This window comes from Microcaecilia unicolor, chromosome 9 (assembly GCF_901765095.1).
Source record: "Microcaecilia unicolor chromosome 9, aMicUni1.1, whole genome shotgun sequence".
In the NCBI taxonomy this organism is placed as follows: Eukaryota; Metazoa; Chordata; class Amphibia; order Gymnophiona; family Siphonopidae; genus Microcaecilia; species Microcaecilia unicolor.
In genome coordinates, this window is record NC_044039.1 from 29,195,989 (window position 1) to 29,221,555 (window position 25,567).

Here is a 25,567-nt window from a genome sequence, read left to right on the forward strand (position 1 = left end):
TTAACAAACAGTAATTATCATCTGGCTGAAGGAAAAGCCCCAACGAATGTTAAGCTGCATTATCGTTTGGCTTCTGACATGAGCTGATAATCAGATTTTCATGCTTAAATCCTTGGTCCTTGAACAATGCTACCCACTGTCTGTCTTTCCTGATATTGCTATTAATTAGTGCAGAAACACAAATCTGAATTATTTCAAAATATAGCTGTCATAGTCAGTGGTTTGCAGAACTTCCTGGCTTTGTTTCTCCATGAAGTCAACATTTTTAGGCATATATTCAGAAATCTCGTGTAGGCAAATCATTTTATAATAAATCTTGTACTAAAGCATTTATGTTTTGCTTACCTGTGTGAAAATAAGGGAAACAAAACAGAGGCCTGCGTACTGCAATGCAAGTTTATTTTGCAAATACGGGCTCACGTGAAAAAAATGCACGAAAAGGAAAGAATTTAGCAGTTTTCTATATTTTTCCCCATGCAAGCTTCCATTTTGAAAAAAGCCACAGTTTAGTAGTATCTCAAATAAATAAATACAACTTTGTGTGTAGTTTGTTGTGTGAAATATAATTTTAAAGTTGAATATGAGTAAGCTGCTGAGGTGCACAGTCATGCTGAGCAGCATATCAATGTTCAATTTTTTCTAAAAACTGGAAGATGAAAAAGGAATTCATGGAGATTATCACACAAAACATAACTACACTTCTTGAGTGTACATGTTTAAAATTTTAAAGGGGATAGTTACTTAGCTTTAGAGAAAAGCTCTGTCATTCGATTTCAGATTCCAGCACGATATTTTGAAAAACCTGTATCCATACAGCCATTTTTGTTTCACACTGAGGGGCATAATCGAACGGAAACGCCTATCTCCATGGGCGTTTATCTCCGAGAACGGGTCCATGAAGGGGCGGGCCAAACCGTATTTTCGAAAAAATGGAAGTTTTTGAGCTGGGCGTTTGTTTTTTTTAGCGATAATGGAAACTAAAAACGCCCAGCTCAAAAACGTCCTAATCCGAGCCATTTGGTCGTGGGAGGGGCCAGGATTCGTAGTACACTCGCCCCCCTGATATTGCAGGACACCAACTGGGCACCCTAGGTCAGTGCGGTGGACTTCAGAAAAAGCTACCACATGCATAGCTCCCTTACCACGGGTGCTGAGCTCCCAACCCCCCTCCCCCAAAACCCACTACCCATAAATGTACAACACTCTTAGGGGTGAAGGGGGCACCTACATGTGGGTACAGTGGGTTTTGGAGGCCTCCAATTTACCAGCACGTGTTGCAGGTGGGGGGGGGGATGGGCCTGGGTCCACCTGACTGAAGTGCACTGCGGTACCCACTAAAAGTGCTCCAGGGACCTGCATACACGCAGGCCTCTAGGACTGGTTGCTGCTATATAACATTGGCACACCAGTTGACACCTGAAGACTAATCTCTCCGAAAACGTCCTTTATTGGAATAACCGCCTTTACTCACAGTTAACTGCAGATCAGAGGTTGTGCCCCACTGGCAATGAGTCTCCCTGGTACTGAGATTAGCAGTAGGTCAGAGCTGGCAGAATGCTGTACAATGCCCTCTTTCAGCCACATTCAAGGTAAGAACTAAGTTCTGTAACGTGGCTAACACAGGAAAGGGAACTAAAACTGATTACAAAAATGGCCACTACCGCATGGACTACAACAGGAAACACAACAGGGCACACTCTGACCCAGTAGGCAGGGGGAAAAGCACCATGGGAGAAGAGCCTACCAACTACCAACATCGTGAGACTGTAACACAAGCTAATGAAATCACGGAGCCCAATACCCTACACCCACCACAATGCAATGCTGATGTGACCCTGTAGTGCACCCGAGAGCCACATCTGACCCAGGGAAAGGCTGTGAGAGGATCAAACACATTCTGCTGTCATGGAGGTGGGTACGGCATTTGAGGCTGGCATACAGGCTGGAAAAAAGTTTTTAAAGTGGGGTTTTTTGGGTGGGAGGGGGTTAGTGACCACTGGGGGAATCCGGGGAGGTCATCCCCGATTCCCTCCAGTGGTCATCTGGGCAGTTGGAGCACTTTTTTGGGACTTGTTCGTGAAAAAAAAGGGTCCAAAAAAAGTGACCCAAAATCGCGGTAAAAATGCCTTTTTTTTCGATTATCAGCTAAAGATGCCCATCTCTCCTTGGCTGATAACCACGCCCCAGTTCCGCCTCCACCACGCCTCTGACACGCCCCCGTCAACTTTATTCATTTCCGCGATGGAGTGCAGTTGGAAACGCCCAAAATCGGCTTTCGATTATACCGATTTGGGCGCCTTTGCGAGACAAACGTCTATCTCCCGATTTAGGTCGCACTATAAGCGTTTTTCTCTTTCGAAAATAAGCTGGACTGTGTATTGTGATGTGTTTACCATCTTTACATCCAATATTAATACTTCAGACCTTTTTTTGGCTCCTGATGCAGGCAGTCTTGCCGAAACACGGCCCGTGTCAAGTTCCTTTAAAGATTTGATGTGAGCTGCTTTTAATAAAAGAGTTTTTCAAGTCTTTTCAGTAGGATGCTGTTCATGTGACCCTTTTGATCATCTCTGCTGTTTGTTGTTTTCTATTAAGCTGCAATAAAACAGCAGTTGTTACTGCTGCCTTAGATGACTTTCTGTACAACTGCAGTAAATAAGTACATAAGTATTGCCACACTGGGAAAGACCAAAGGTCCATCAAGCCCAGCATCCTGTTTCCAACAGTGGCCAATCCAGGTCACCAAAACCTGGCAAGATCCCAAAAAACGTACAAAACATTTTATGCTGCTTATCCCAGAAATAGTGGATTTTCCACATTTAATAATGGTCTATGGACTTTTTCTTTAGGAAGCCGTCCAAACCTTTTTAAAACTCCGCTAAGCTAACCGCCTTTACCACATTCTCTGGCAACGAATTCCAGAGTTTAATTACACGTTGAGTGAAGAAACATTTTCTCCGATTCATTTTAAATTTACTACTTTGTAGCTTCATCGCATGCTCTCTAGGCCTAGTATTTTTGGAAAGAGTAAACAGACACTTCACGTCTACCCGTTCCTCTCTACTCATTATTTTATAGACCTCTATCATATCTTCCCTCAGCCGTCTTTTCTCCAAGCTGAAGAGCCCCAGCCTCAGCCCAATCCTAATAAATAAATACATTTGCTTTATGACAGGAAATTAACTAACTGGCTGTAACTCAGTACCTTTGGTTAGTAACCCCTGCAGTATATGAATCACACAACGTTTAATCACCCTTACAGCTGCATTACTCTACTCCCTGGGAGAGCGAGATGAATAGCAAGTGTTAGCAGACTGAAGCTCCTAGAGCAGAAAAATGATGCCAGTCCAAAATTGGTGTTATTGTCCAGGAATTATAGAGCTTGCAAAGTTCAGTGCAAGCTGTGTTATTCAACCTGCGTAATAATAAAGTGCTTTGCATGCATTTGTATGCTTTAAATTTCACTGTTATGTAACATGCATTACGGCAGGTTAAAACATATTATTGCAAAATAATGGATGATTTTGCCATTTAAGAGACATTAAGAGGCAAATATTATGCATTATTCCCTTAACATACATTAGTAACTATTTGCCAAATCCCAAACAAGCCAGTTTGGAATCCAGTAGACACTGTGCCTTCTTTTTCACAGTCTATGCCTATGGGAATTCTCTTCCTTGGGACATTCGTGCAGAACTGTTTTTCAAAAAGTTTAAGGGGGAAATGGGACTTGATATACCGCCTTTCTGAGGTTTTTTGCAACTACATTCAAAGCGGTTTACATGTATTCAGGTACTTGTACCAGGAGCAATGGAGGGTTAAGTGACTTGCCCAGAGTCACAAGGAGCTGCAGTGGGAATTGAACGCAGTTCCCTAGGATATGTTAGTCATGTACTTGTTATGAATGGTGGTCCAATAAGCATTGGTGTTTGCTATCTTTTAGAATGGTTGTCTTAGTTTGCTTTCCTATCAAATTGATGGAGTTCTTTTATGTTTGCTTTTATTATGATTTTTTATATTAATATGTAAACCGTTCTGCTTTGTAAACACAATTTGAAACGGTATAGTAAAATGAATAAGCGATAAACGATGAAGTCCACTGCACTAACCACTAGGCTACACTCCTGTGTTAAAGGCCTGGCTATTCTGTCAGGCATTTAATCTTCCAAGCTAGTCTCTTGTGGGTTATTGCTGCAGGTTCGAACCCATCCCTCCACCCTCCTCCCTTCTATACGCTTCTCCTTTGTTTACCTTATCCCTTTTATGGATATGTAGTGGCTCTATTAGTGTGTGTGTTAACTACTTTCCTGTCAAAAATATTGTAGTTCCTTTCTTATTCCTATTTTATTTTTCTAGAACAGTAAACTGCCTAGGTCTATGTGTTAGTTAAGGCAGTATATCAAGTTACTGTAAATAAGTCTAAATCCAGATCTAAATATCACCTCGAAATGACAACGTCAAACTACCACTGACTGATAAACCATACAGTGCTGAATTATCAACATTAGCAACTCTTGCCGGCCCTCAATCTAGATGCCTTTCAAGTCACAAAGCAAGAGTTGCTAATGGTGATAATTCAGCACTGTATGGTTTATCAGTCAGAGGTAGTTTGACGTCATTTTGAGGTGATATTTAGATTTGGATTTAGCTCACATCTTTTCAATAGTAGCTCAAGGCGCATTACATTTAGGATGATGATTTAACAAATGTATTTGTTGTAGTAGTTTTCCTTTCTTCACTGCCTTTTTAGGTCTGCAGCAAGTCAGTTTTCTAGCACTTATCAAGGAGTTTATAGATCTCAATTATATCTCCCCTCAGCTATCTCTTTTCCAAGCTGAAGAGCCCTAACCTTTTTAGCCTTTCCTCATATGAGAGGAGTTCCGTCCCCTTTATCATTTTGGTCACTCTTCTTTGAACCTTTTCTAATTCTGCTATATCCTTTTCGAGATACGGTGAACAGAAATGAACACAATACACAAAGTGAGGTCGCACCATGGAGTGATACAGAGGCATTATAATATTCTTTGTCTTATTTACCAATCCTTTCCTAATGACTCCTAGCATCTTGTTTGCTTTTTTTGTCCACCGCCACTCACTGGGCAGAAGAATGCATTGTCTATAATTTATTTATTTATTTTATTTGCTACATTTGTATCCCACATTTTCCCACCTTTTTGCAGGCTCAATGTGGCTTACGTGGAGGGGCATAATCGAACGCGAACGCCTATCTTCATGGGCGTCTATGTCCAAAACTGGGTACGTGAAGAGGCGGGACAGACCATATTTTTGAAAACGTCCTAATCCAAGCCATTTGGTCGTGGGAGGGGCCACGATTTGTTGTACACTCGCCCCCCTGACATGCCAGGACACCAACTGGGCACCCTAGAGGTCAGTGCGGTGGACTTCAGACAATGCTCCCACATGCATAGCTCCCTTACCACGGGTGCTGAGCCCCCAACCCCAACCCCAACCCCCTCCCCCAAAACCCACTACCCACAAATGTACAACACTACCATAGCTCTTAGGGGTGAAGGGGGCACCTATATGTGGGTACAGTGGGTTTTAGAGGCCTCCCATTTACCAGTACAAGTGTTACAGGTAGGGGGGGATGGGCCTGGGTCCGCCTGGCTGACGTGCACTGCGGTACCCACTAAAAGTGCTCCAGGGACCTGCATACACGCAGGCCTCTAGGACTGGTTGCTGCTATATAACATTGGCACACCAGTTGTCACCTGAAGACTAATCTCTCCGAAAACGTCCTTTATTGGAATAAGCACGCTTACTCACAGTTAACTGCAGATCAGAGGTTGTGCCCCACTGGCAATGAGTCTCCCTGGTACTGAGATGAGCAGTAGGTCAAAGCTGGCAGAATGCTGTACAATGCCCTCTTTCAGCCACATTCAAGGAAAGAACTAAGTTCTGTAGCGTGGCTAACACGTGAAAGGGATCTAAAACTGGCTTACAAAAATGGCCACTACCTCATGGACTACCGAAAACAAAACAGGGCACACTGACCCAGTAAGCAGGGGGAAAAGCACCATGGGAGTAGAGCCTACCAACTACCAACATCGTGAGCATTTGCCACAAGCTAGTGGAATCACGGAGCCCAATACCCTACACCCACCACAATGCATTGCTGATGTGACTCTGCAGTGCCCTTAACAGAAAAGGTGTCACACTCACCCGAGAGCCACATCAGAACTAGGGAAAGGCTGTCACAGGATAGAACACATTCTGCTGTCATGGAGGTGGGTACGGCATTTGAGGCTGGCATAGAGGTTAGAAAAAAAAGTTTTTAAAGTGTTTTTTTTTGGTGGGAGGGGGTTAGTGACCACTGGGGGAGTCCTGGGAGGTCATCCCTGATTCCCTCCAGTGGTCATCTGGTCAGTTGGGGCACTTTTTTGGGACCTGTTCGTGAAAAAAAAGGGTCCAAAAAAAGTGACCCAAAATCGTGGTAAAAACGCCTTTTTTTTCGATTATCAGCTAAAGACGCCCATCTCTCCTTGGCCGATAACCACGCCCCAGTTCCGCCTTCACCACACCTCCGACACGCCCCCGTCAACTTTACCCGTTTCCGCAACGGATTGCAGTTGGAAACGCCCAAAATCGGCTTTCGATTATACCGATTTGGGCGCCCACGGGAGAAAGACGCCCATCTCCCGATTTGGGTCGCAATATAGACATTTTTCTCTTTTGATTATAAGCTGGATAGTACTGTTAACGGCATTAGCCGATTCTGGTCTGAAACAAATACAAGGTATGAACAATACAAGATGATATTGTGGTAGAATGAGGTACATGTATGGTAGGTACAATTGGGGGGAACTTAGAAAGGGAGAGGAAGAGTCAGGTAACGTGCATTATGGTTACATTGTGTCGCAGGTATCTAGGTATTTTTATGTTGGGTCGGTGGGGTATTCTCTTCTGAACAGGTCTGTCTTTAGTGCTTTCCAGAAATTTAGATAGTCGAATGTGGATTTTACTGCTTTTGGTAGTGCGTTCCATAGTTGTGCACTTAAGTAAGAAAAGCTGGATGCATAGGTGGATTTGTATTTGAGTCCTTTGCTGCTTGGGTAGTGGAGGTTTAGGTATGGTCGTGCAGATTTTGTGGTGTTTCTGGTTGGCAGGTCGATGAGGTCTGTCATGTATCCTGGTGCCTCGCCGTAAATAATTTTATGAACAGTCGTGCAGATTTTGAAAGTGATACGTTCTTTGATTGGTAGCCAATGCAGTTTTTTTTGGAGTGGCTTGGCGCTGTCAAAATGCGTTTTTCCAAATATAAGCCTGGCTGCTGTATTTTGGGCAGTCTGAAGTTTCTTTATGATTTGATCCTTGCATCCCGCATAGATTCCATTACAGTAGTCTGCGTGGCTTAGTACCATTGACTGTATCAGGTTATGAAATATTTCCCTCGGGAAGAATGGTTTCACGCGTTTGAGTTTCCACATAGAGGAAAACATTTTCTTTATGATGGAATTCGCTTGGGTCTGTAGTGAGAGCTTACGGTCGATTGTTACTCTGAGAATTTTCAGGCTGTCTGAGATAGGGAGGGTGTATCCTGGGGTGTTAATGTTTGTGGGTTTGTATGTATTGTATTGGGATGAGATGATGAGACAGTTTGTTTTTTCTGTATTGAGTTTTAGTTGGAATGCATTTGCCCATGAGGTCATGATGTTTAAGCTGACCTTAATTTCGTTGGTGATTTCTGCCAGATCATGTTTGTAGGGGATGTATAATGTAACGTTATCAGCGTAGATAAATGGGTTTAGGCCTTGGGTGGATAAGGTCTTGGCTAGTGGAGTCATCATGAGGTTGAAAAGGATTGGTGATAGTGGTGATCATTGCGGTACTCCGCAGTCTGGTTTCCACAGTGACGATATGTTTGTTTTTTATTTCACTTGTATGTTCTTGTGATTAGAAAACCCTTGATCCATTTGAGAGTGCCACCACTGATTCCGAAGTATTCTAGGAGTCTTAGCAGTATGTTATGGTTAACCATATTGAACGCACGTGACATGTCAAATTGAAGGAGGAGAATACTCTTGCCTATTGCTATTTCCTGCTTGAATTTGGTTAGGAGAGTAAGTAGTACTGTTTCGGTGCTGTGTAGGGGTCGAAATCCTGATTGTGACTCATGTAGTATAGTGAATTTGTTTATGTAGTCATTAAGTTGTTTGGTCACCAGTCCTTCCATTAGTTTCATGCTAGTGGGCGGTGGTTGGTAATGTCGTTTGTTTTTTTCTTGGTGTCTTTTGGTATTGGGGTGAGCAGGATGTTGCCTTTTTCTTTAGGGAAGATACCCTGCTGAAACATGAAGTTTAAGTGGGATGTGAGATCTGTTATGAAGCGGTGGGGGGCAGATTGTATTAGGTAGCTGGGGCAGGTGTCCAGTTGACAGTGGCTGTTGGAGTATTTTTTAATCATCTGAGTAACTGTGTCAGCACTGAGGAGAGCGAAATTTGACCATATTCGGTCAGCAGGGTATTCACTAGGGGTTGGGTCTAGACCATTAATGAAGTTTTCTATGTCCATGTTGGACATCCATCTTTTGTTTCGATAATACAGTCAGGGACGCCCAAATCTGGAAATTTAGGTTGACCTTAGGGATGGTCATCCCTGGTTTTCGGTGATAATGGAAACCGAGGACGCCCATCTCAAAAATGACCAAATCCAAGGCATTTGGTCATGGGAGGAGCCAGCATTTGTAGTGCACTAGTCCCACTCACATGCCAGGACACCAACCGGGCACCCTAGGGGGCACTGCAGTGGACTTCAGAAAAAGGTCCCAGGTGCATAGCTCCCTTACCTTGGGTGCTGAGTTCCCCAACCCCCCACCCCCAAACTCACTCCCCACAACTGTACACCACTACCATAGCCCTTAGGGATGAATGGGGGCACCTACATGTGGGTACAGTGGGTTTGTGGTGGGTTTTGGAGGGCTCACATTTACCACCACAAGTGTAACAAGTAGGGGGGGGATGGGCCTGGGTCCGCCTGCCTGAAGTGCACTGCACCCACTAAAAACTGCTCCAGGGACCTGCATACTGCTGTTATGGAGCTGAGTATGACATTTGAGGCTGGCATAGAGGCTGGCAAAAAATGTTTTTTAATATTATTTTTGTGTGGGAGGGGGTTGGTGACCACTGGGGGAGTAAGGGGAGGTGATCCCCCATTTCCTTCGGTGGTCATCTGGTCAGTTCGGGCATCTTTTCGAGGCTGCGACGGAAAGCAGTTGAGGATGCCCAAAATTGGCTTTCGATTATGCCAATTTGGACGACCCTGAAAGATTTGTGTCGGAAGATGGGCGTCCTTCTCTTTCGAAAATAAGCCTGCTGGTATACTGTGTGTTAACTGAAAATATACCACAAAACCCCTTAATGTGTCTCTGTGCTACCAGTTAATGTGTTGTTAACCACGTTTTAGGTGCTAACATGTTTTAGTTGAAGAGCCTCTAAATTAACTGGGTATATTCAAAGTCACTGACTTACAGTAACTGATTAAATCTTTGCCTATCCAGCTGAATATAACTGGACAACTCATGCAGTAGTCCTTAATCTGATGTCCCATGGCCAAAAGCTGACCCTCTAGTGAAACTAGACAGCTATACTTAGCACCTATACATGGGGTTATTTTCAAACCTTTTAATGTATCTAACTAACCTTACAGGTAGTCGGTTGTTTTATTCCTTTGAAAACTGCCCAAAGGTCTGCTTTGCTCTGAAAAGTGAGGTAATTTTTTTTTTACCAATCTACTGTTTTGGATTCTGACCAAATCAAACAAATAGAAAAAAGTTCCTGAAGCAAAACATTGCAAACCTTATTGTTTTTCAGTGCACGGCCTAATGCTGCCATCATACATATGATACTTTTCTTAATCTGTACACATGCATGTAGATATTGCTTTTAGGCTTGGAGACTTTTGAAGTAGTGCCTAAGTATAGGTTTTATATTGCTGGGGAAGAAAGAAATTCTCTGCAGTGCTACTGTACTTATTAAAGAGCACAAGAAAACCAGAGCAGTCTTGGCAAACAAACAATTGAAAAGTACAGGTGCAGGGAGTGTGCAGAGGCTCAAAGTAAACACTAGGGGTTTCTTTTTTTTTTTTTTGTTCATATAAAGCAAAGTACCTTTCATTTGTAGAAATTTATTATTTTTAAATATTTACAATCCACAGCCTCATTGCACATAACGCCACTTTGTATTATTTCTGGACAAAGGGGGTGCCTTGTGGTAACAAGCAGATGCTTGTGTGGACCACGTGCCTTGAGGTGTGCCATCAATCAAGAAAACCAATATTTACTGTTCTAGTATCTTTGCGGTGTAAGGCGCTGCTTTGGCTTTATTACTTTGGAAATGTGACTGGAAGGAACAAATCCTTTGTGCTGACACACAGCCTTAAAGGGAGAATGGTTTGTTCCATGGTATGCACGGTTATGATATAAAAACGGTAATAGATGAGGTCTTAGAGGCCAATGCAGTAAATATTGTGAAGCCCAGCAAATTAATTTTTTTTTATCATTTAGCACACATTTTGGTGAGTTAAAATATTTAATACAGAGATCAATATTCAATAAGCCACAGGGGTAAGATAATAGACTAATTTTAGCTGATTAGCTTTAGGTGAATACTCATATGGTTTATGATTTACTAGCCCGTTAAAACGGGCGAGATTTCCAGCTACCCTCCTCGCCGCCACTCCTTCCCCCTCCGTGCGGGGCCCCCTGCACTGACCTGACAGCGCCTCTCACCTCCATGTGAAAGCGCTGCAGGCAGCAGCAGATCGCTCTGCTGCTGCTTGCAGCGCTTCCAAACGGAGGTGAGAGGCGCTGTCAGGTCAGTGCAGGGGGCCCGATACGGAGGGGGGTGGGAGCGGCGGCGGGGAAGGGGGGGAGGTTGGTGTGCGCGATGTTCGTTTCCAGGCTCCAGTGGCAGCGTCCGACAGTCCGACTCCGTTTTCCTCTCTGTTCCGCCCTCTGACGTCATCACGTCTTGACGAGAGGACGGGACAGAGAGGGACGTCTCTACTGCGCATTTGCAGGTGAGTCGGTCACTTGCCATTTATATGTTTGATATCAGGGGTATCCAACCTTGGCCCTTGCCAGGTCAGGTTTTCAGGATTTCCCCAAAGAATATGCATGAGATCTATTTGCATACAATGGAAGCAGTGCATGCAAATAGATGTCATGAATATTCATTGGGGAAGTCCTGAAACCCCGACTGGATTGCAGCCCTCGAGGACTGAGGATGGACAACCCTGGTTTTTATGGTTTATGGTTTATTAGCTTGATATACTGCACTTCCTCAAAAAGATAACAGAGTGATTCACAATTTAAAAACAAGTCATTAAAATCACAACGGAAAAGCATGCCAATATTTGGCAGGAAAGGGTATAGAACAAGTGATTATCAAAGTTAGAGATAGTGTAGTGACAAAAGAAGACTGACCTAGAAGACAAAAAACACTGGGGTCAATGGATCCTGGGAGGAACAGCCACATCCAAGTGCAGGTTAAAAACCTTCTGAATTAAGTGGGTCTTCAAAAATGACATAAATCTAGAGTGGTTCCCCAGGTTTTCAACCCGATGCACTAACCATTAAACCACTCCACCACTCTATTTGTGCTACTCTGGTCTTACTTGATATTTTGTTTATGGTATTGTAAACCTTGCCTGTTGTTTTATTTATTGTAAGCCACATTGAACTCAAGTATGTTCGGGATAATGTGGGGTATGAATAATTGTATGTCTTGAGGATGAGAATTCCATAAGGAAGGAGCTACAAAAGAAAGAGCTTTGAGGCCAATATTCAAAGTAGATTGGTGAGGCAAGATTTCCCTTCACTAAATCCATGTTGACTAAAGTTTGTCTCATTAATCCATTCTTTTGAATATGCTTTGTAATTTTGTTCTTTATAATAGTCTCTACCATTTTGCCCAGCACTGACGTCAGACTCACCAGCCTATAGTTTCCTGGATCTCCTCTGGAACGTTTTTTAAAAATCGGTGTTACATAGGCCACCTTCCAATCTTTCGGTACCATGCTCGATTTTAAGGATAAATGACATATTACTAACAATAGCTCCGAAAGTTCATTTTTCAGTTCTATCAGTACTCTGGGATGAATACCATCCAGTCCAGGAGATTTGCTACTCTTCAGTTTGTAGAACTGCCCCATTACATCCTCCAGGTTTACAGAGAATTCATTACGTTTCTCCAACTCTTCAGCTTTGAATACCATTTCTGGCACCGGTATCCCACTCAAATCTTCCTCGGTGAAGACCGAAGCAAAGAATTCATTTAATCTCTCTGCTATAGCTTTGTCTTCCCTGATCGCCACCTTTTACTCCTCGGTCATCTAACGGTCCAACCAATTCTTTTGCCAGCTTCCTGCTTTTAATATACCTAAAAAATGTTTTACTATCAAGCTCATTTTCAAAGCACTTAGCCTCCCAAAGTTCCATAGAAACCTATGGAACTTAGCCTCCCAAAGTGCTTTGAAAATATGCCTCTACAGTGGGGGAAATAAGTATTTGATCCCTTGCTGATTTTGTAAGTTTGCCCACTGACAAAGACATGAGCAGCCCATAATTGAAGGGTAGGTTATTGGTAACAGTGAGAGATAGCACATCACAAATTAAATCCGGAAAATCACATTGTGGAAAGTATATGAATTTATTTGCATTCTGCAGAGGGAAATAAGTATTTAATCCCTCTGGCAAACAAGACCTAATACTTGGTGGCAAAACCCTTGTTGGCAAGCACAGCGGTCAGACGTCTTCTGTAGTTGATGATGAGGTTTGCACACATGTCAGGAGGAATTTTGGTCCACTCCTCTTTGCAGATCATCTCTAAATCATTAAGAGTTCTGGGCTGTCGCTTGGCAACTCGCAGCTTCAGCTCCCTCCATAAGTTTTCAATGGGATTAAGGTCTGGTGACTGGCTAGGCCACTCCATGACCCTAATGTGCTTCTTCCTGAGCCACTCCTTTGTTGCCTTGGCTGTATGTTTTGGGTCATTGTCGTGCTGGAAGACCCAGCCACGACCCATTTGTAAGGCCCTGGCGGAGGGAAGGAGGTTGTCACTCAGAATTGTACGGTACATGGCCCCATCCATTCTCCCATTGATGCGGTGAAGTAGTCCTGTGCCCTTAGCAGAGAAACACCCCCAAAACATAACATTTCCACCTCCATGCTTGACAGTGGGGACGGTGTTCTTTGGGTCATAGGCAGCATTTCTCTTCCTCCAAACACGGCGAGTTGAGTTCATGCCAAAGAGCTCAATTTTTGTCTCATCTGACCACAGCACCTTCTCCCAATCACTCTTGGCATCATCCAGGTGTTCACTGGCAAACTTCAGACGGGCCGTCACATGTGCCTTCCGGAGCAGGGGGACCTTGCGGGCACTGCAGGATTGCAATCCGTTATGTCGTAATGTGTTACCAATGGTTTTCGTGGTGACAGTGGTCCCAGCTGCCTTGAGATCATTGACAAGTTCCCCCCTTGTAGTTGTAGGCTGATTTCTAACCTTCCTCATGATCAAGGATACCCCACGAGGTGAGATTTTGCGTGGAGCCCCAGATCTTTGTCGATTGACAGTCATTTTGTACTTCTTCCATTTTCTTACTATGGCACCAACAGTTGTCTCCTTCTCGCCCAGCGTCTTACTGATGGTTTTGTAGCCCATTCCAGCCTTGTGCAGGTGTATGATCTTGTCCCTGACATCCTTAGACAGCTCCTTGCTCTTGGCCATTTTGTAGAGGTTAGAGTCTGACTGATTCACTGAGTCTGTGGACAGGTGTCTTTCATACAGGTGACCATTGCCGACAGCTGTCTGTCATGCAGGTAACGAGTTGATTTGGAGCATCTACCTGGTCTGTAGGGGCCAGATCTCTTACTGGTTGGTGGGGGATCAAATACTTATTTCCCTCTGCAGAATGCAAATAAATTCATATACTTTCCACAATGTGATTTTCCGGATTTAATTTGTGATGTGCTATCTCTCACTGTTACCAATAACCTACCCTTCAATTATGGGCTGCTCATGTCTTTGTCAGTGGGCAAACTTACAAAATCAGCAAGGGATCAAATACTTATTTCCCCCACTGTATGTGTTTTTGCCTCCAACACAATCTTTTCTTCGAAGTCCCTCTTAGCCTTCCTTATCAGCGCTTTGCATTTGACTTGACATTCCTTATGCTGTTTCTTATTATTTTCAGTCAGTTCCTTCTTCCATTTTCTGAAGGATTTTCTTTTAGCTCTAATAGCTTCCTTCACCTCACTTTTTAACCATGCCGCCTGTCATTTGGTCTTCCGTCCTCCTTTTTTAATACGCGGAATATATTTGGCCTGGGCTTCCAGAATGGTGTTTTTGAACAGCATCCACACCTGGCGGAGCAGTTGGGGGGAAGAGGGGGTGGTGGTTGGGAGGCGAGGATAGGGGAGGGCAGACTTATACGGTCTGTACCAGAGCCGCTGATGGGAGGCGGGACTGGTGGTTGGGAGGCGGGAAATACTGCTGGGCAGACTTGTATGGTCTGTGCCCTGAAGGGGACAGGTACAAATTCAAGGTAAGGTATACACTTATAGGTTTCTCGTTGGGCAGACTGGATGGACCATGCAGGTCTTTTTCTGCCGTCATCTACTATGTTACTATGAGGCTCATTTTCAAAGCACTTAGCCTCCCAAAGTTCCATAGGTTTCTATGGAACTTTGGGAGGCTAAGTGCTTTGAAAATGAGCCTCTATGTTTACCTGATGTAAATTTTTGACTCTCGAAGCCGCTCCTATAAGTTTTTTTTCACCGTTCTTCTCATTTTATCATAGTCTTCTTTTTTAAAGTTAAACGCTAATGTATTTGATTTCCTATGTATACTTACTTCAAAGCTAATATCAAATCCAATCATATTATGATCACTGTTATCAAGCGGCCCCAGCACCATTACCTCCCGCACCAGATCATGCGCTCCACTAAGGACTAGGTCTAGAATTTTTCCTTCTCTCGTCGGCTCCTGTACCAGCTGCTCCATATAGTGACTGTCGGTTCGGGATAAGGTATCTTTCAGAGATATCACCAAAACAGGGAAGATAGGGTATCCTGATAGTGAGGTTGCAAAAGAGACCACAGTAGATCAGGTGTCTGTAAATAAAAATAAAAATCAGACCAAAGATTGCAAATTAATACTGTCAAGTACTGAGCATGATGTAAATAGGAACAAACATAATTTGAAATGTCTATATGCGAATGCCAGGAGCCTAAGAAATAAGATGGGAGAGTTAGAATATATTGCACTAAATGAAAAATTAGATATAATAGGCATCTCTGAGACAAGGTGGAAGGAGGATAACCAGTGGGACACTGTCATACCGGGGTACAAATTATATCGTAGTGATAGGGTGGATCAAATTGGTGGAGGGCTAGCTTTGTATATTAACGAGAGCCTTGAATCAAATAGATTGAAAATTCTGCAGGAAACAAAACACATCTTGGAATCACTGTGGAATGAAATTCCATGTGTAAAGGGGAAAAGGATAGTGATAGGAGTGTACTACCGTCTGCCTGGCCAGGATGAAGAGATGGATGCAGAAATGTTAAAGGAAATTAGGGAAGCAAATAAACTGGGCAACACAATAATAATGGGTGATTTCAATTACCCCGATATTGACTGGGTAAATGTAACATCGGGGCACGCTAGGGAGGTAAAATGTAACACTACGCATGTGTGGAACAAATGTTAAGATGGCAGACACTGATGCAATGTGGAAAGACTATTTTGCATTCTAGGTAAGAGAAATGTTTTATACTGTTTTCTGACCAATAATAGTATATAAAGGAAATTACCTAGATGTTTTATTCTTTGGTAGAATCATTGAATTGCAGACCATACCCTGAGGCAGCGAATTGCGAAACATGCCGCATGTAGGTGGAGGCGTCCGTGTACTGCACTTTCTGTAATTATGAGAAGGAGTAAAAGTGTTTTAAAGTATTTTGATACCAGTTGAAAAATATTTGATAAGAATAAAGTTCATGATGGTTGGAAAATAAAAGAAGTTTGAACCTGAGTGATGATATAAACAGTCTTAATGAGTGAACACCTGGGTTGAAGAATACTTAAACACGGAGTTACCTTTGCTGATTGGTAGACCAACTAAGGAGAGTTTTTTTCTCTATAACATCACCAAAATTCATCCCTTCCTTTCTGAGCACACTACCAGAACCCCTATCCTCACTCTTATCGTCTCTCGCTTAGACTGCTACAACTTGCTTCTCACAGGTCTCCCACTAAGCCATCTGACTCCCCTACAATCTGTTCAAAATTCTGCTGCACTACTTATATTCCACCAGTGTCACTATGCTCATATTAACCCTTTCCTCAAGTCACTTCATTGGCTCCCTATCCGTTTCCCCATACAGTTCAAACGTCTCTTATTACAAGTGCATTCACTCTGCAGCTCCTTAGTACTTCTCCACTCTTATCTTTCCTTACACTCCTCCCCTGGAATTCTGTTCATTGGGTAAATCTCTCTTATCTGTACCCTTCTCCTCCACTGTGAACTCCAGACTCCATTCCTTTTATCTTTCTGCACCATATGCCTGGAATACACTTCCTGAATCAGTACGTTAAGCTCCAGCTCTGGTTGTCTTCAAATCTAGGCTAAAGGTCCACCTTTTTCAGGCTGCTTTTATCATTCCCACCTTAAGTTATTCCCTTATCTTTTATTTGTCCTGTTTGCTTGTCTTGATTAGATTGTAAGCTCTTTTGAGCAGGGACTATCTCTTACATGTTCAGTGTGCAGCGCTATGTATGTTTATTTATTTAACACATTTATATCCCACATTTTCCCACTAGTTGCAGGCTCAATATGGCTTACACAATAACAAGGGTATGCTACAATATCAATAAACAATGTCATAATAAACAATGCCGTAGTAAAAATTGTGATTGTAAACGTATCATCTAAAACAACAAGATAATAAAATATAAAAGAAAATTATTAAGGTCCATATATTTGCTGTAACAGATATTAAGTAAACTAAGTAACGTCTGGAAGGTAGGCCTTCTTGAACGGGGTGGTCTTCAATAATTTCCTGAAGTCTAGATGATTCTGAGTTGATTTTAAGGATTTAGGCAGTGCATTCCATAGCTGTGTTCCCAAAAAGGAGAAACTGGACGCGTAGGTAGATTTGTATTTGAGGCCATTACAATCTGGGTAATGTAAGATTAAGTAGGATCGAGAAGAACTGGAACTATTTCCGGATGGTAGATCTATTAAATTTAGTAGTGCTATAGAAATGATAAGTGGTAGTAGTAGTACATTTTACATGCTTGTACTGGTATACTGTACAAGAACAAAAACCTTTATAAAATTACTCCTAAAAACTGGTTGAAGTAATTCTTGAAAGTTGTTGCACTGGTAATCAAGGCTTAAACCCTGGCTACCATCTATTCATACATTGTTCATATGCACTCATGTATCCAATTTTCATTAAAATATACAAAGCATCTACATCTACATATTGCATTAACTCACCTGTTGTCTGGGTAACTGTTTTACTTAGAACCATCTCTTAATGCTGTGGTGCAAAAACCTGGTTTGCTTTGGAAGAAAGAGAGGTAAACTGGTTAGAACAATAACTTTGATTCATGAAAGACCTTGAGCCATGAGTTGAAGACTCTGCTTTTAGCGTTGCTTGTGACCTTGGACAAGTTACTGTATTTCACTACATTATTCACCATAGATATTCCATGGAACTTGAATTAAATCCAACGGTGTGAACTATTAAATCCAACGGTGTGAACTTGAGTCTGTTTAATCGCAGTACATTATACTGCGTTGATCTATTGTTGGGGAATTGGGGCAGACTTATTCAGGGGCTCTTTCACAAAGGCGTGTGGACATCTCTAATGTTTAGCATGTGTTTATTTTTAGTGTGCGCTAAAAACATTAGCGCGCCTTTGCAAAGGGACCCCTCAATGTCCATATCTTCTTTATTGTTATTTCTCAGTTGAAAAAGTATACCGGTGGATCAATATATTTATCTTCCTGGTTATTTTTTGCTATAAACAAAAAGATGTATATGAATATTTAGGATTCATATTATGAAAGAAGAAAAATAATAATCTAAAAAAAGACCAAGATTTTGGTCTCTAATGGAGAAAAACTATTTTAATAATGTAACTATAGTCCTAAATCTTCACCAATATAAAGCCGAGTCTGACAGCTGTGTTGTACATTGTTCATACAGAATGATCATGCTAATGTGATGCCTCCGTTAACATGTGCTAGATTTATTGCACATATGAAGACTCCTACCACGGCTCAGTCTCCTCGCCTAATTGCTACCAAACCTCCTATGCCTGTTAAGCAACAGAATCATTCCAAGGATGTGCCCTCCACTTCAAAGAATATTTGGAACAGCTCAGGTAATTCATGAAGGGGATAATTTTACAAAGGATATGTGGCAAGTATACATGTAAAAACACAATTGTTTGGAGGGTTTTGCATTCAATGCTATTCTATAAAGGAGATCATGGTGCTCATTTTTGAAAGAGAAAAACATCTAAAAAGTGGCATAAAGCAGCATTTGAACATTTTTCTCGCCAAAACGTCCACATCTGTATTTTCAAAACCCATTTTTCAAATGTTTTTTCTATGCTGTTCATAATCCAAATCTTAAGGGCATATGTTGGGGACATGTTTAGGGCGGGATTTGGGCATTCCTAAGACCTGGAGTTTTTCAGTCATAATGGAACAAAACAAAAACGTCCAGGACTAAAATTAAGACGTTTTGAGATAGACCTGTTTTAATAATGACTAAGCCACAAAAAGTGCCATAAATGTCCAGATGACCACTGGAGGAATAAAGGTATAATCTTCCCTCACTCTCCCAGTGGTCATTGACCCTCTCCCACTCCTCAAAGATGTAAAACAAATAGTACATACCAGCCTCTATGACAGACTCAGATGTTATAGCCAGTCCTTTTAGTGCAGCAAACAGATCCCTGGAGTAGCCTAGTGGTCGATGTAGTGCACTATGGAGAAGGGGACCCAGGCCCATAATCCACTCTAACTGTTACACTTGTGGTGGAATGTGTCAGCCCTCCAAAATCTACCAAAAACCTACTTTACGCACATATAGGTGACACCTGCAGCCATAAGGGCTATTGTAGTGGTATATACAGTAGCTGGGTACAGTAGGTGTTTGGTGGGTTTTGGAGGTCTCACTCTACAATATAAGGGAGTAACGGTGAGATGTGTACCTGGGAGCTTTTAGGTGAAGTCCACTGCAGTGCCCCCTAGGGTGCTCCACTGCTCTGCTGTGATGTCTTTGTGGCCAGCCTACTAAGAATACTGGCTCCTCCTACATCCCAATGGCTTGATTTTGTGCGTTTTTCAAGTGGACTTTTTTTTGGGAAAATGGACAAAAAAGATAAATGTACTAGCACAAAAACATCTAGGAAGTGGCCATTTAAAAAAAAGATAAATGTTTTGCTGTTTTGAAAATCATTATTTGCTATTTGGATTCAGTACATTTTGATTAAAACGTCCAAAATTGAACATAAACATCATATCAAAAATGCCCCTCCATATATAGCACATCATGCCGAGAAGTATGTACCTAAAAAGAGGTGTGTTCTGCATGGAGAATAGGCATGTACTAGGTGAGATGCATCAATACAATAGATGTATACAAGTATATTTATGTAACATCATTAAGTACCTACATCATTACAGGACATTTGCTTGAGAGATTGTGACTAGATAATGTTCCTCTTCATACTTCATTGTCCTCTGCCTTCTTTTAACCTACATTGGACTCCCATACTACTTTGTCGCCTCTTTTCTGTTCTCAGTCTTTCCTTCTCTTCTCTTTTCCTCTTTTTTCTCCCCCCCCCCCCCCACACTTCATTCTGTCTCTCTTTCTCCCTGTTGACTTATTTCTCTATCCCTACCTCCCTGCTATTCTTTATGTTACTATGATCTTCTGTCTGTCCCAGTGTGTGTGTGTAGCTTTGGATGTGTTTATTTTGCAGGCAGTAGGTCTGGTGGTCCTGCTGGTTGGTATTGGGTTGCTGGTCATAAGGTCTAGTAATAGTATTGGAGTTACTGATGGTGGGTCTTGTGGTAGTGGTTGTGTGGTTGTCAATGGGAGTTTGGGGTTTCTGGTGGTGAGTAAGCTAGCTACAATGATCAGAGCATTCACATTTCACTACTATATTAAACAAGAACAAGAGTAGGGTAGGTCTAGAAACAGGGTAATGTGAGATTGTTTAATGCTTAATCCATAATTTGCTTATCTGCCTTTATACCATTGGACATCAAAGTTGATGTGTAAGATTTCAATCTTACTGAACATTTCCTTAATAAAATATATAGGGACTGATATTCAAAGCAGTTTAACCAGCCAGAAATGACTCCTGGTCAGTTAAATTACTAGTTAGTACCACTGAAAATGACTAGTTACCCCTGGATTCTATATAGCGCTCCTAGAGATCCATGCCAAAATCGGTGCAGATTCTATAACAATGCACGCAGCTTATTTGGCTTAATAAGTTAATGAGCGCTGATAACAGCACTTAACAAACAATAATGAGCACTAATTGGCACTGATTAGAATGTAGATGCACAGCTTGCTAAGTGTATTCTGTAATGAAGTGTGCCGAACATTTAATGCATGCAGGCAAAAGGGGCATGGTTATGGGCATTTCATAGGCATTCCGAAATTGATGTGCCTAGTTACAGAATATGGCCTAATGTGCCTAATTCTACATGCCAAGATTTACACCACATGTAGTTCTAGGTGCTGAGATTTCAACTAAGCATATTCTATAATTGGTGCATAATTCTAGGCACTGATTATAGAATACACTTGGCACTGACTTCAGCGCCGATTTTTTAGGCACCATATATTGACTCTCCCCCTTAGTGTCTAATTCAAAACTGGCTATTTTGGGCGCATTCTGGAGGTGGAGTCTTCACTTGGCAAGTGAAGTGGCAATATTCAGCACTTAACCGGCCAAGGTAACCCCATAAATAGGACCACATGAAAGTCAGTCCTATCTTTATGTAGTGCCCTATAGTTGGTTAAGTATTGATTATCGCACCTAACCAGCTATGGTTTAGCTGCCTCGGGAAACCTGGAAAATCAGTGCCAAAGCCTGGACATGGCCCAGCATTGAATTTCTGGGCACAACGCCAGTGATAGATAGGTAGATAAGTAGAACAGATTAACATCTCCCATCTGACCCCCGTTCCCCAATCTCTAGTCCCCTACTCCAGGCATACTGGAAAAAAAACAACAAAATTTTGGGTCAAGTTTAGATTTAGAGATTGAATGCTCTGACCAAAGAGAGAGAAAAAAGAAAAAATTCCATATTGAGGGGCTAAGAAAACAAAGGCTGACCATTGTGTAGACTTGGAATGACTTTGCGATGGAGATGGGATTGTTGGGAGAATTAGCAAGAGCGCGTACTTTGTCTGGGGACTTAAAGAACTAAACAGTTGGCAAGATCATTGGGGGAGTCAATACGTAGAGTATGGTAAGTAAAGATTAAAATTGTGAATTTAATATACTAGTTAACCATCAGCTAGTGGTGTTCTTGAAGTAAAGGTATGACATGATCAAAATTTCAGGCACTGGAGAGTATGCTTAGGTGCATTAGGAGAGGATTGGTCAGCAGGAAAAACTATCATCCATTCTATGACAATAGTCAACATGCTCTGCTCATGCATTGTCTCTTTTCTTTCACTAACTTTTGATTGTCTAGCATGTCATATGTAGATTTTTTTTCCCCATTCTTTTTGGTACTTCTAAGCTCCAGTGGCTTGTTGAGATGCCCCCATATGAACCAGTAGGATGTCATGCCCAGTCCTTTCTGAGAGTAACATTCTCTGTATTTGAAAAGGTCACGTCAGCTCAGGGCATACGGACTGTTGGATGACATTGCCTCTGGCTGTTAGGAGGAGAGGTTGGGTAACCTTTAGCGATCTGTGAAAAACAGAACTCCAGTTTGTAGGCCTGGGAGTTCCCCTATAGCAAGCCAGGGTCAAATGGACATGCAGCTGAAAGTCAAAACTTTTTGTTCAGCTTTCATCTTCAAAGAACACTTGATGTAAAACTTCTCTCTGTATATGCTGGAAACACCAGTTTCTCTACCATCTAGCAAAGTTATGCTAGTACTTAACAAGATTCTTTATTTTATCTGACTGCTGTTATGTCATGTCTCTTATATTCCTGCCGACCGATATTCAAAGCTATTTAAATGGCCAGGGCTTTCTACCGGCCAATTAAATCACTTGTCCAGGGCTAATCACAAATATTCAGTGGCACTGAACTGCATAATACCCTTAAATATCCATGGTTAGTTAATGTCTAAGCTGAAACTGGCTATTTTTGGGTGGTCTGGGGGCAGAGTCTGCATTTCTTGGTTAAGTGCTGATATTTGGCACTTAACCACATAAGATTACCGCATAAATTGGGCTGCATATAAAGCTGTCCTGTCTTTACGCAGTTCATCTTATGTGGTTAAATGCTGAATATTACACTTAACTGTATATGTGATAACTAGTCACATATGCCTGAATGTTCAATACTGGTGCCTGGATGTGGCCCGGCATTGAATATCTGGGAATAAAGCTGGCAGCAACCAAAAAAATGCTGACCTTCACCGGCTTGCTGATTTTCAAATGGCGTAGAGGCGTATTTTCAAAGCACTTGGACTTACAAAGTTACATGGAGGGGCATTTTTGATGTGATGTCTAAGTCCAGCTCTGGACGTTTTGCTAAAAACGTCCAAAATTCTATTGGGGAATATAGCCATTTTCAAAACAGAAAAAAAAATCCCCTTTTTTTTTTGAAAATGCCTATTTGCTAGATGTTTTTCTGCTCTGTGTGTTTATCTTTTTGGCCCAATTTTGAAAAAAAAAAAAAAGTCCAAGTGAAAAATGCACAAAATCATGGCATTATTGGGATGTAGGAGGAGTCAGCATTCAGTAGACTGGCCACACAGACTTCTCAGGAGAGCAATGGGGTGCCCTAGAGGGCACTGCAGTGGATTTCAAATAGATGCTCCCAGGTGCACATCTCACTGTTTCTCCCTTATCTTGTTTGAGTCCTCTAAAACACACCCAAAACCCACTATCCTCAAATGTACACCACTACGATAGCCCGTATGGGTGGAGGGGGCACCTATATGTGGGTACAGTGGTATTCTGGTGAGTTTTGGAGGGCCAACAGTTTCCACCACAAGTGTAACAGGTAGGGGGAGGTCTAGAACTGGGCCCACCTGTCTACAATGCACTGCACCCACAACTAGACTACTCCAGGGACCTGAATGCTCCTCTAATGGATCTGAGTATATCATCTGAGGCTGGTATAAGGGCTGGTAAGTAATGTTTTAAATCACATTTTGGGCAGTGGGAGGGGATTAGTGACAGCTGGGGGTGAAAGGGGAAGTCATCTGTGATTCCTTCCAGTGGTCATCTGGTCATTTAGGGCACTTTTTTGTGGCTTATTTGTTAATAAAACAGGTCTAGACCAAAATGTCCAACTTATAGCCCTGGATGTTTTTGTTTTGTTCTATTATGGCAGAATAATGTCCAAGTGTTAGGAGATGTCCAGACCCTGTCCTTTACATGCCCCTAACATGGCAAGTGATTTGAATGCACTTCTGATGGACTTCATAGAAAAACATATAAAAAATTGGTTTTGAAAATACCAATTTGGACGTTTTTGTGACAAAAACGTCCAAATGCAGATGATTTATGCCACTTTTTGGACTTTTTTCTCTTTTGAAAATGAGACCCAGAGTAACATATGGAACTTTGTAAGTCTAAGTGATTTGAAAATATGCCCCATTACATACTAGACTAGTTTGCATTGAAGTTATATCGATGTGTCATCTACAGGTAACAGTTTTAAACAATGGTGTTCCTTGGTCGGCTGCCATCTGGAGTGGATCGCTGCTATGCACCCCCTGGGTGCAGCATTCCCCCCCCCCCCCCCCCGGTGCAGCATCATCATCCCCCTCCCAGTGCAGCATCTTCATCGTCCCCCTGGTGCAGCATCTCTAACACCCCCTCCCCAGGGTGCATCGCTCTTACCTCCTGGGGTGCTGGGAGCAGCCGTGCAGCTGTCGGCTCAGCCGATTCCCTGCTCCCTCTGCCCCAGAACAGGAGAACATCGGAGGGAGTAGGGAACCAGTGGAGCCAACAGCTGCACGGCTGCTCCCTGCACCCCTCCAGCGTGCACCTGGGGTGGACCGCCCCCACCGCCCTGCCCTCAGTACACCGCTGATTTTATATTCTGTAAGTGACAGCCATACAGTATCACATATAATTTAATATAATCATACCTTTTTTAACCATCATCATCCTGATTCTTTTATTCAGTTAAAACTATACATCTGTCATTACATACTAAGTGGTATTCTGATGAAAGTCACAATGGCAGCATTCACATTTGCTTAGGTTTTCAACCGAGCCCTTGGGACACACCTAGCCAGTCAGGTTTTCAGGATGTCCACAATGAATATGCATGAGATGGATGAGCATAAAACAGAGGTGGCGCATGCAAATTTATCTCATGAATATCCATTGCAGATATCCTGAAAACCTGACTGGCAAGGTATGTCTCGAGGACCGGGTTGAGCACCCCTGGTTTAGATTTATAACAGCAGGATGGCCTAAAGTGGAAGAACTTTCAGTATTTTTAAAACTGTCCTGTTTTCTGTGGCTATTGACAGATGACACAGAGCAAGAAAGCAGCAGACTACTGAAATTTGTGTGAGGGCCATGTGTTTCTCTTGGGTCACAAGTTCACTAACAAAGATCTGCAGTGGCTATGCTATAAAACATGTCTAAGTCAGAATTGGGAAGTTTAGATCATTATTAAAAAAAAAACATCCATCTTAGAGCTATTTTCAAACATGAAAAATGTCTGGATTTTCCTTTTAAAAATGGCTCTAAGATGGATCTATTTGCACAGAATATGTTTAAAAAGATGAGAGTCACAAAACAGATACAGAGGGGCATAATTGAACAAAAACGTCTATCTCCATGGGCGTTTATCTCCGAGAACGGGTCCGTGAAGGGGCGGACCGAACCGTATTTTCGAAAAAAATAGACGTCCATGTTTTATTCGACAATTTGTGAGCTGGGCGTTTTTGTTTTTCAGTGATAATGGAAAATGAAAGCGCCCAGCTCAAAAACGAATAAATCCAAGGCATTTGTTCGTGGGAGGGGCCAGGAGTCATAGTGCACTGGTCCCCCTCACATGCCAGGACACCAACCGGGCACCCTAGGGGGCACTTTTACAAAAACAAAAAAAAAGGTAAAAGAGCTCCCAGGTGCATAGCACCCTTCCCTTGTGTGTTGAGCCCCCCAAATCCCCCTCAAAACCCACTGCCCACAAGTCTACACCATTACTATAGCCCTAAGGGGTGAAGGGGGGCACCTACATGTGGGTACAGTGGGTTTGGGGGGGTTGGACGACTAAGCATTAAGCAGCACAATTGTAACAGGTAGGGAGGGATGGGCCTGGGTCCACCTGCCTGAAGTCCACTGCACCCCCTAA

At 42.4% G+C, this 25,567-nt stretch overlaps 1 protein-coding gene across 1 annotated transcript in view; it reads left to right on the forward strand.

Moving 5' to 3' along the window:
* The window catches only part of LOC115477560, a 239,357-nt gene that overhangs the window by 73,075 nt on the left and 140,715 nt on the right, over positions 1 to 25,567 (forward strand). The window contains exon 3 of the mRNA XM_030214514.1: positions 18,239 to 18,416. Within this exon, the coding sequence (XP_030070374.1) occupies positions 18,239 to 18,416 (178 nt within the window). The remainder of the gene's footprint in view (positions 1 to 18,238; positions 18,417 to 25,567) is intronic.